Source organism: Lethenteron reissneri, chromosome 21 (assembly GCF_015708825.2).
Source record: "Lethenteron reissneri isolate LAM-NWPU_2019-01 chromosome 21, ASM1570882v1, whole genome shotgun sequence".
In the NCBI taxonomy this organism is placed as follows: domain Eukaryota; kingdom Metazoa; phylum Chordata; class Hyperoartia; order Petromyzontiformes; family Petromyzontidae; genus Lethenteron; species Lethenteron reissneri.
This window is the reverse complement of record NC_083799.1, coordinates 8,357,371-8,369,775: the sequence shown is the minus strand read 5'-3', so window position 1 is coordinate 8,369,775 and position 12,405 is coordinate 8,357,371. Positions and strand designations below refer to the sequence as shown.

Genomic DNA, 12,405 nt, shown 5'->3' with positions numbered 1-12,405 from the left:
GGCCAGACATTAGAATGGAAGTGCTATAATCTTCATTTCATCTCAAATTGTCCATCTCCTCCTGCTGCTCATCCTAATCAGCCATGATCATCAATCTATTGCTGGATGAAGGCCTCCCCATGCTGTTGCCATCTCTCACGGTTCTACAATGTAACAATTAACCTAGCACCTGCACACGAGCATATTTCATTGATCCATCTCCATGGTAAATGTCCTCTCCAGCATTTTTCATTCCTTGGCTGCCACACCACACTATTCCTGATCATCGGCCATCATTCCTGCTGTAATTTTCTTCTATAAATCACAAAATGTGCTACACTTATCCCACGCTTGAAATTGGTCAATATTATCAACTTTCTTACCATCAAATAGCGTATATTTTTTTGTTTAACCACAATGTGGTCTTTTTTCTAACTCATAAATGCTGCTGGCAGCTTGAATGTAGTAACATTTTATTGAAAAAATGTTGTAAATTTACGAGTGATTTGGAAGGCAACGGCGATTGATGAGATGGGGAAATAAAATGGCAACAGTGGGAGAGTGGGGGACAAGAGATCATGAAATAAAATGACATATTTTGTTCACAATTTTTGAAAATACGAGTTGTTATAAAAAAATCGTGTTCATTAATATTCAGCATTGAAAGAACTGTGAATGGTTGGTTTGGTTTGTCCACAGCCAATGTTTTAATTTCTGGTGATTGAGAAGAGTGATTATCTGGATCTAATCCCATTTCCAAATCTCTGTCAGATGCCGCTTGCTGTTACCAGGCCCGGGAGTATCCCATCTGCCGGGAGGCATGTGAACAGGTCAGCTTGTCCTCGTATACGCACAACTGCACACGCTGCCACTGCCCTTTGTTACTATGTTCTGCTGCCCCTTCACAAATAGCAATGACTGAAGCCGGTTTTGTCCCACGTTCCCATTTGTGTGTGCCTGTGTTCACGCAAGGTCATTCCTCCTGCGACCATAAAAAAACATTGCAGAAATAGCTTTCATGTCACTTAATCAATTTCCATAATTGAACCGGTATTTTGCTCATGCCACTATGCTCATCACATGCACTCTAACCCCTTCTCTAATTAGAGCATCCTGCAGGCCGGCTCCATTTAATGGCTTTCCTGTGTGCGATCATGTGAGAGCCCGTATAGCTAACATTACTCTGGCTCATCAGGATGACACATCCTGCCTCTCTCGCTAACCCACACTAGCTCTTAATTGACGACAAATGTGCAAGACCTCCGTTGTGACGCAATGGTATGTGATCGCTGGCCATGAACACGTTTTTTTTATTTGAAGCATTTGACTTTCTTATTTTCCAATTTTGTTCACAAAATACTGTGCCGCTTTATTCGGCATCGTCGTAAAATGCCAAGGTGATGTCTCATCGTTGGGCTTTGCCGCAGTATGTCTATTGCTCTGAATCTGATTATGTTCTTTACAATGAATTATATTGCCCAATTCTTTTTTCAACAGCTCACATCAACCAAGAGCGACTCCAGGCTGAGGCATCTGCTGCACCGGCTGCCAGGCTACTGCCCTGACTCCATGGTGCGTGCCGCATATGATGCCTCCAATCCTCTGCCTGGCTTTGTCACTGCAGCCTTTTTAGCACATCCAGTGTTTGTTGTTTCTTACTAAAATTCAGGGTTCCACTATTACCCCCCCCCCCCCCATTCCCCACCCCATCCCAAAAACAAAATGACAGAAAATAAACCAGACCATATTTTTTCGACTACCCATAGTGTCCGATATGCACATATGAATTAGTTATATGTGGTGGCACGACAGCTATAATGCAAGCAGCCTCGTAAACTTGTAATGGCTATACTGGAAGTAATCACCACTGTGAAAAAGCCGGGCACTTGTTCGATTTGAATTGTATGTTATGATGCTACTGTTGACCATGACGAATATAAAGTGTTATTAGCGTTCACAATACGTTGATGATGCCTGCTTCATCCTATGGATCCTTGGTTGCTGTTGGATTAATTTATATTAACCCTAGACCAGGGGTCGGAAACCTACGGCTCCGGAGCCGCATGCGGCTCTTTACGGGCTGCTTCTTGACGATATGTACGTATGTACAGTAAGTACTCCGATGCATTGCGGCTCTTGAAATACTGAATTTTGTACCGAATTGGAAAGAAATGGCTCTTCTTGTTATTTTGGTTGCCGACCCCTGCCCTAGACCATGGTAGACACTACAGTATGCATAGATGGACTTTGTTTTTCAGTTAAATAGCATTTCAATTTAGCCATGGCCACATTTGCAGCTAGATAGGATGTCAATTAATCAATACATTATATTTTTTATTCACTTATTCAATAATTGCCTGTAATGGCATGGCATGTGATGCAAAAAAAAACTATAAATGTGTCGCTCTTGTTAGTTGCTTTTTAAAGGCCAAATTAGATTTTTTTTTTTATCATAGACTTCCTGTGCTTGAATTTACAAGATACACAATAATACTTGAAGTCCAGATGGGTGCCTCGCCAAAGGAGGGAACATGCCAGAGAAGGTCACCTTCCATGGAGATGGAGCAATGAGGTCAGCTCGAGTGCAGGAGCTACATCAGAGGTCGACAACCTGCGGCTCTGCAACCGCATGCGGCTATCTAAGGACTACATTGTGTTTCTTGAAATTTATGGGTTTTTTCACGAATTCGAAAAAAAACGCATCTTTTCGTTATTTTGGTTGCCGACCCCTGACCACGGGAGTCCAGTTTACTACGGAAGTCCATTTTACCATGAGAGTCTAGTTCACCATAGAAGTCCAGTTTACCATGGGCAAAAGTTTGCAACCTGTGGCTCCGGAACAGCATGTGGCTCTTTAAGGACTGCTTCGTGACGTCATTTATTAAGCACCACCGTCTCGTATTTGCGTGCATTTCGGCTCTTGAAATGTTGAGTGTTTTACCGAATTCGAAAAAAATGGCTCTTGTTGTTGTTTAGTTTGCCAACCCCCGATCCAGATGGATTGTTGTAAATGGTGACTGAGTTGGGGAGATGTTCATGTGGCAGTGGACACATCAAGGTTAATGATGATTATGATGATGAGACAGGTGTTAAAACTGACGACATTTGGGGTACACAAATATCTCATTACAAATAGTAAATCAGGCACTTCAGAACTATGTATATTTAACGAGACCACCGATGATGTAGAACATGTGACATGTAATAATTGTGATTAATATTACTGTACCAGTTACTAAATTATGTTTGCTTTCAAGCTTAGGTCATGTCGTTGCTCTCCATCTTAATCCTCCACTTAAATGAGACGTTACAAGCCATAGACGTAAAAATATACTGGTGATCTCATTTGAAATGCCGTCCAAAGACGACTATGAACCAATTTGGCAATGTTAAGAGAGGAATCCTCGTCTCAAGGGTCAGTTCACCACTGTGAGACCACCTAGCCAGCCCAAGTGGCAATATACAGCAACCGTATTTATGTAATCATATCTACGAGCCCTTACAAAATAACATTTCTTATTGCAAATTCCAAATCAAAACACTGTCACGGGAATTTCGACTGTTTTGCAAGCTGCCAGGAATGTATGTACACTTTTACTGTTACCGTACTTTTAATGTCTTTAAATAATTCGTGCTCGTAATGTGCATTTTACAACAGTGACACAAAACTAAAAGTATGTATATGGCCAGTCTGCCTGGCATGAAGACGTTGATATTGGCATAGCTGCTGCAAAGTATGCATGTGAGTGAGCTACACACACACGCGTTGGTTCCTCCTTTATTTTTTGGCAGTTGTTCCGAGAGATTCCTTTGGTATCGTAACCGTCGACTCTGTGCGTATTGTTGACATCAGTGTTTTTCCTCTGTGTGCTTGCATGTCACGGTCACTTTAGTTCAGATTTACCAGATTCCTTTGAAGGTTGCACTGGAAAGTGTATAATTGTTACCATCTGGGCGCCTCCTTCGCTAAGAGCAGAGAAGCCTTGGTCGGGTTTTTTTTAAATTCCAGTGGTGTTTTTATATCTCGCTTGTGGTCCCTTATCCCTGGTGCTTTGCCAGTGCCCACATAAAAGTGTCTTTGAGAAAGACGTTGTTTGGAAATTGTTAAAAAATCACACTGATTGAGAGTGGCTACAAGTCAGGCTTATTTTAATAATATTGTTTTAATATAATTGACCTTGTAGACAACCTCGTGATTGTGTTGATATGCAGCATTATGGTCTGTCTCCACAAATAAAACCATATATATTTTAGAAGCCCATCAGCCTCATGGCTCTCATATTTGTACTTATCTATATATATAAAAGGGAAATGTGTGAATGTTTCAAGTTTCATTTATTCGGTATAGCCCTGTGAGTCATACGGCTCTTGAGTCGGGTGCAACCGCAACAAACACAATATGAACAGAGAACATCTTAAATCGACGACGCGTGTCTGTTCGAAATGTTCAGCATACTTCCCGACATACAACAAACTTTAAATTTGTCATGTGGGTAGCTTCCAGACTGTACACAATGCAAAAAGTATAAAAATAGACTTTTGTATTTGGGGGGGGGGGGGGGGGGGGGGCGCAATAATGGATATATTTTGCACGGCAAGCAAGCGGTGACGTCACATCTGTGATGTCACCCGCATGCGGCAGCGTCACACAGTGTGCCTGCTGACGTCACGCATCCCCCCCCCCCACCCTCCGCGTAGGCCGTGTATTAATCCAAGACAAGAATCCAAGTCCCGGGCGAAGCCGGGTAGTAAAGCTAGTATATAATTATATAACAGTTGCCTTTGTAGTTGTAGAGCACAGGATTATGGAAGCATTTTGTGCCTAAATCATTCCACATATGTCTGGCAATTAAATTTGCTTGTATGCTATTTCAATAGCCACTGAACTTGCAGTGTAAAAGTTGGTTAAAATACTCGTAAGTTTTTTTTGCTTCGATTATTTATTCTAAAAATAGTCTACTTGTGCTCGACAAATCCCCTTAATTAATGAGCAAGTTGAGAATGGCTTGTCTTCAAAGTTGAAAGTGACTATTGTAGTTTTCAAGAAGTTATTGTGCAGAAAGGAGGAGGGAAAAAATGTTGATTTGAAGCTCTTGAACCTGGCATTGGTTTTGTGCCCTAAATAAAAGGGGGCAGGCTTGGATGGTTGTCCCTTGATCTTTCTATTTGCCTCATCAATAGCACATTCAGGCCTCGGGAGTTTAACGAGAGGCCTTGCTGGTGACTGCTTGGAGCCCCTAGGGCCGTCACAAGCCTGGATCCTGTTACGGAGGGTGATGGGTTCAGTGTAGCAGGGATGAGGGGTGGGGGCCTGAGGTGGGGGTGACAGGGTGGGCTGGGGTCAGGCTTAGGGAGGAAGAAGAGGGAGGCTATGCAAGGAGGAGAGGCGTTCACCGCTCACCGCGTTGCGCTGTTGTCGCTCACCGTGCGCTGTGCGGCCACGCGCACATCCCGTGCATGCTCTCCACACGTGCGCTCATCGACACGGATGGGTGCGTGCGTTTCGTAAGAAAATTGTCCTTCCCCGTTCATCAGTGGTGGGAGGGGGTCCACAGTCCAATCGTATAAGCAGACAACCTGAGGTCGGTATCCCGACGGTTGGTTCAAATTGGCCCCTACATGTATCAGGTAACGGCCACAAAAAAAAAATGCACACAGGAGCTGCCCGCTTTACATACAAAGATAAAGATTCCCCCAATAGCCTTCACAGACGGTTGCGGCAAGTGCGGTTAGCGAGCACCTATGAATGCCTGAACAGCACACGAGGTGGTGCGTTGCCACGACCATGCCTGGCTGCCTTTGTCTCTCTAGTGCCGATGTTTACACACCGCACAAGGTAGCTATTTGAGACTGAGTCGACCTCGTCGAAGTCCAGGACCGGTTCAGATAATCGTCACTCGGGAATCGAACTCGGGTTGTCAGGTTCGTAGCGCAATGCGCTAACCGTTACGTTACCGCTCTCCACACACACACGCACATGCTGGCTCCGTGTTCTTATGCAGGTGTTTGATACATGTTTGAAGTGCTGTGCAAGCACGTGAGCGTGTGTGTGGGAGGTGGTGGGTGGCGCAATGGATTCTGCACTGCGTCACTGATCCCATGACCTGAGTTTGATTCTCAGTCACGGCTAACAGTGGTGGTGGTATCTGAACAGGTTTGTGGGCCACTCCTAGTTCGACTGAGTTTGGGAGGCAGAGGAGGCCAGGTGTGGTGCTGACCCCACACTCCCTCGTGTGCCATTGCAGCCCTAATAGGTGTTCACTCGCATCGCTTTCCCCAGAGATCTTTGCAGGCTACATTTTAAGAGAATCCATACCACCTCGGTCTGTCCTTAATATCTCGCAAGTCTGAATTTGCCACATCACGTGGCCTCAAAGTGTACCTAGCACCTAGCCTGGTACAGCGCTGTGGTGATGTCACCGGCATTCAATGGCGAATATTGGCTGTGTGTGTGGATATAGCGAAGGACGGATGGACAATATGACCAATGGCTAAGATTTAAGGATTGTTTTTTCTTCTTCTTCTGGATAATTGGAAGATGTCCCATAAAGTGTGAAGATAAGTAGATACTTGTGAAATATTTTTAGAATTCTGCATTTCAATTAAACATAACCTTTTAATTGTACATTTACACGTCGTCTCTTGCTCCAATCAAACCGAGTGTGCCAAAACAAACGGATTGAGATATATCTCATTATACCTTATGGTAACTCATGCAGCAATATCAGAAATTGGCAGCAGCAAAACACCCATCATGTTTCTCTTAAGAATGTCCTTGTCATGTTTAATGTGATGCGTAATTTGAGGAATGATTAGCTCCCCGTGGATATTGTGCTAGACAGATATGTGCGCTGTAATTAGCACCCTCCGAGGAAGATACATGTGTAGGGGTGTCAGAGGAAGGATTCCCACCAATAGGAGGGTTAGTGGGACGGTGACAGGAGAAGGGGGAGGAGTAAGCGAGGAGATATAAGGGTGATAACGGGCAGGAAGAAGGGAAGCTTTGGCAGCAACGAGATTGAGACGGCTGGGGACAGGTGTGGATGGGAGAAAAGGATTAAAAGACGAACCCCCTGCAATCTTGTGTTGGCTCTCCTTTACACATGTATCCCTCCGTGTGTGTGTGTGTGCTGCAGCACCTCACTCGAGCAGAATTATGAATGCAGCATTCACTGGCTGGGGATTCAATCCCCTGTACTCTCTTCACAGTGGTGTTTGAATTCATTTAATAAAATAATGCCCCTTGTTTAGCCTCACTGAGTCGTAAGACTCCTTTTATCCAAAAGCATCGCACGTATAAGAGGATAATACTCAAAACTACATATAGACTCATGGGTCCACTTTGATATGCTGCCATCTTGCTGACCACCTCTTAGTCCAGCAGATGAGCAGACGATGAGTGTCAGATAAACACAAACTGATCTCTGCGCGGACCACCAACCCCTATCTCCACCTCGCAGCCTTGAACATCATCACTGTTTATATTTCAGCTGTTACACAGCTGCAGGGGACAAACGGGAACAACTAAGGCAGAAGAAGCACATTGGTGTGAAAAAGATAAAGAGTGCAACCCTGCAATCTGCTGGTTTCATGACACTCTTGGTTTCAGGATCTCCGTGAGCAGGAGCTGCAGAGAGCCCCTCCAGAGGGTTGCATGTTGATAACCCGTAGCGTGTACGAGCGTTTGAGTCTAACTTACCGGAACAACATTGAGGAGCTAAGGTGTTTGGTTCGCGTCAAATTTGAGAAATCGATGCAAGTTAAATGATCAATTGTTACAACCGTTTCTGAGGCTGTTTCATTCCCTGTAACAATGCTACTCGATACATTTTGCCACGAATCGTACTGGTTGGAACCTGGAAAGTGGCGAGTGCAATCTGAAGCGGTTCTGCGACCCCCACCGCCTCCACCAGGCCCGCACTGACCACGGCCCCATGGCTGACACGGTGTGGGAGGCCTTCATCCAGCAGTGGATTGACAATGACCTGTAAATCATAGTTTTTAGTGCGTTACTAGCCATTTTATCACAAACCCCCCCCCCCTCAAAATGTATAATTTCATACTCTAATAATAAGAGCACGTTTTCAATTGGATAATTCTTACTTGGAGGTATTCGTGCAGTCTAGAATGTTTTGTTCACAGTACTCTACATTGACATACTCTGGAATGTTTCATAGTTTCCTGCATTTGCTACAGTTAATAGAGCCTGAGTGTAATCTTACTTTGGCTAAAGATACATTGGTGACCCTACAGGGATATATTTAATTCATAGTCACACTCCATGCCCGGGGTAAGTGAAAATTTACATAACTATCTGTAAACCGTTCTTACAGTGAACATTTTCCAAGAATGTGAATATATAAATACTGTATGTATAGGTTACATACATCGCTGCACAGAATAATGATCAATTCCCCATTGTATTTGATAAACACAGTGATAACAACGGTGGATTGTGTGTCTTCAGCACATGCATGAGTGCATATGCACTCAACGACAAACATTTATTCGTAATGAAACATAGAATAGAGTTTTCTTACACGCCTAATTGAGGGCATCTTGAGTTTGTATACAATGACCACGCGCGGATGACTTTATGAATGCAAGTCTGGTAATGTGCAATAATTCAACAAAGGAACATCATTAGCAAACCATGAGCTGCGTTATTGTTTGCGGATTTTTGTTCCCTGAGCTGTTTGCGATATCCGGGCCATGCAAGAGTTCCCCATTCCCTGGCATCGCGAGATTATGGAAGGCGTTCAAAAATAGCTCGAAAGAGGCATTCGAATGGAGGTGGGGACGGGGGGGGGAGACGTGAAGGGAGATGGTGGAGAGAATTGAACCATTGTGCAGTCGTGCTGTTATTTTTGTTCTTACCAGCCATTGTTGGCTCGACATAATAGCCGCCATTGTGCTGCCAATCACTCAGTGCTGGTGTCGTCTTAGCTGGGTCGCCTCCGTGTGCACTTTTCCGCTTTCTCGCTTGGGGATTTGCATTCAGCGTATGCCAAACGCCGCGGTGAATCACGCGCGCGTGTGCGCGTCTGTGTCTCACGCGAACGCTGCGGGACGTGCAAGTGGCAGATGCCACGCTCGCAATAACAATCTTTCACGCGCGTTGCAATGTCAGCGCGCGTGTTTCATAAGGCACGCGTGCCTTACAGATGGCAGCCACCCGCGCGTTCAAATGCACCAAAACGTCTCGTTTGATGCGTTGCATCCAGTTTTCATTCAACCCGACGGGCCATAATGCTGGCTCGTGAGATTGTGGCCACGTGATAACAAAGGTTAGTTTTCTCGCCTTGAGATTTGCATAGCTCCAAACGACACAGGTACATATGAACCCTTTTGTTGACGCTTAAAAGCTGTTGTTCGCGTTCGTTGAACTTTTACCGCTCGCTTAAACGCGGCGGTGTTTCCTGTGGTGGCACAATCGTCACGCGGGTCATTTACACGCGTGGCGATGAAATGGCCACAAACGTTGCCAGCCTCTGCCCCTCCTGCAGGCGAGCGTTGTGCCACCGGCACCCCCATGAAGGGTCCCCTCACAGAGGAGACCGCTTGCTATTGCGGGCAAACGAAATATCAACGAGGCTGATGCTAGAATAGTAGCACTTTAGCTTACAGCCTTTGCCTGCAGAACCTTTCCTCTGTTGGCTACAGTGCACTGGATGGAACTCGTGAGGCAATCTCTCTATTCCTTTGGCTGCTTCACCCCCCCCCCCCACCACTGTCTGTGAGAGGCTGCTGGGTGAGCTGGGAGCAGTGGTCTCTTTAAGAAAACACTGCTTGTTTGTGCATGTGGCCATTTAGAATGTGGAGGATTTCACTCTGCTTGCTATTTTTGGACGGGCCGGCCCGAGTGAAGTCAGTCACTTACTCTTGGCTCTGGCTCAGTGATTGGATTGGCAGCGCAGGATTCTAAGTATAAAAAAACAGCGCTGTTGTCATCGTTAGGCAATTGAAGATGTGCTGTTGTTCAAATAATTTGGACGCGATCTTTTTCGGGCAGTTTTGAACAACCCGACACTTAAAAATGTCATGAGTTCTAAAACATTTCAGTCATACGCGTGAAATGAACCGATACACGAGTTTGTATTATTATTGTTTTGAATTTAATAAAATGCCTCAAGTCAAAACTGTCCTCGTCAGTCACGTATGGAGTAGGGCAGTGTCCATGTCCATTTGATTCCACTGGAATCAGTGCTACAGAGTTCACATGCCTACTACAGGACAGTAGGCATATACTGTACAGTGAATAAAAACAAATGCTCCAATGCTTTGTTCCTTGAAATAATAAAGTGCGGAAGTTTCTAAAGTTGCTACTTTTATTTTTTTACACACGTTACATGTCTGCTCTGAGCCAACATCCAGCAGTCCTGAGAAAATGTTACATTGTCCGATTTGCAACTCGACTATTCCACAATGCTTCGTCTGTAGCCCTCTATTGCTATGAACTAAAATAAATTGTTTTTACAGAATAGTGAGTTATCTGCAATAGTGAAGTCGAAGTCTGTGCTTCTATGCTCAAATGAGCAATGACTGATAGTCATCACTGTTGGTGCCTCTGAGTCTGTGGTGATGAATCCACATTCCTATGACAGGAGCCAATCTCTTTTCTGGGGTTGCCCGGGCAAAAAAGAGACAGACACACATTGACTTACACAGCAATCCCCGATGATGCCACAGCTATAGCAATTTTCTCTCTCTGGCGACCCTTAGCGAGGAGCAGTTTGAAAACAAAGGTCTTCCCAGTACTGGCAGGTGCATCAAGGACAAAAAAGACTCGATTTGTCGTCTCAATGTGTTCCAAGATTTTCGTGTAGGTTTCTATTTGTGCATCCATCAGCTTTGGTTAATTTTCCTAAATAAATTTACGAAGCTGTAAAGCATAATGTCATATTTAACGTAGGATCTCTTGAGCAAGGGCATGCAGGTTGTCCATGTAGGGTGTTGGTAGTCCCATAGACGTGAGGTATTTTCCACCAATGGAGTGCAGTTTGTCCTGAAGGAGGATGAGGGCCTGTTTGAAGATGACATCAGAAAAGTTGACGACGAGGTTTGTATTTTGTCATTGAGATCCGTGGAGGATGTCCTCACTCATGGGGTTAGATGGGCTGCAAACTTAAAGATTCATACAGAAGAGCAATGTTAGTTGGAAAGGGGACTGACCAACAGAAGCTTCTTTCATAGCTTTATGAAGATGGTGATCATGCACAAGAATTGCACGAAGATTGCAAGCTTGCCTGTATGTTTGACAGACAACTCCTTCCACTGTTTAGAGGTCTTGGCAAGTTTTGTGACCTTTGGCAATATGGAGAAGCATTGGGAGAAAGTAGCACTGCTGATTGTTGGTATGAACTGTGTAGACTCGTCCTCAGGCATCAGATTCACCGTCAGCAGCACGTCGCTTCCATTTTTTTTAGCAGTCCATGTATAGTATGAGGGAACTTAATGGTAGAGCAGGTTGGCAGAAAATGGGTTACTTGAGCACAAAACCAAGAACGCCATAAGGGTAGCATCTTGTGGAGCCAGGTCCTGTTGTTGGGCATTTCCATTGGTGACGTAGATGCATTGACCATTTTGGAGGTGAAGTGCCAAATGGACAACTGTGTGGGGAACGGTCATGGATGGGGAAGCCAAGAATTCTGCAAATGGCCTCATTGTTGCCGATGTATGTTCCTTGGAAAAATAAGTTTGAGCTCATGCACACTTTGCCCCTTTCTTTTGTAAGGCAAATACAGCCATGTCAGAGCCTTTATTGATGTATTGGCAAATCTATTTGTTGGCTTTTTTTAGAATAGCAGAATTTCACATTCAAGTGGGCCTGGAAGATCTTGCACAGAAGAGGGCAGTAGGGAACGATCCACCGGATGTGAACCTTAATTAGCGAGTTAGTGGCAGGTCTGAGCGTTGTTTGAAATCCACCATGCTCAGTATTTCTGTGACGATATAGAGGAAAGCCATCATGGGCCGACTGAGTGTCTTTCAAGTAGTTCCGTGGATACCTCTTGGTACACCTGTGGTCTTGCATACATGGCGCATTTGGATAGAACTGGCCACATCGGCCATGGACCTATTTGGTTGCAGACCACATAAAAAAGGGCAGGGTCTTGATGAGGGTGAGGTAGCTCAGCACTGATAAATGTGTCAATGTGACTTGCACGAATTGTTTCCCTCATCCATAGCGAAATGTGAGCATGAGGAAGACGACGTTTTTGCCACCCAATGGTGTGCAAGTTACTGCTTGTCTATCCAAAGATGCCACCTTCGTTGGTCGTAATAAGCATCATGAGGTCATAAACTTTGAGTTTTAAGACCCTCGCTAAGATGTAATGTCTGTCTGGTGGCTTTTGGTTTGGATAAAGGTAAACCTGGATCTCCTTTCATTTGGTATTGCAAGTAAAGGTGATGAAGAGATGGGGT

General features: G+C 44.7%; 1 protein-coding gene across 1 annotated transcript in view; it reads left to right on the top strand.

Annotated features, from left to right (window-relative positions):
* The window catches only part of RECK (reversion inducing cysteine rich protein with kazal motifs), a 115,615-nt gene that overhangs the window by 23,810 nt on the left and 79,400 nt on the right, over positions 1 to 12,405 (top strand). Inside the window, exons 3-4 of the mRNA XM_061555681.1 lie at positions 751 to 809; positions 1,477 to 1,551. Of these exons, the coding sequence (XP_061411665.1) occupies positions 751 to 809; positions 1,477 to 1,551 (134 nt within the window). The remainder of the gene's footprint in view (positions 1 to 750; positions 810 to 1,476; positions 1,552 to 12,405) is intronic.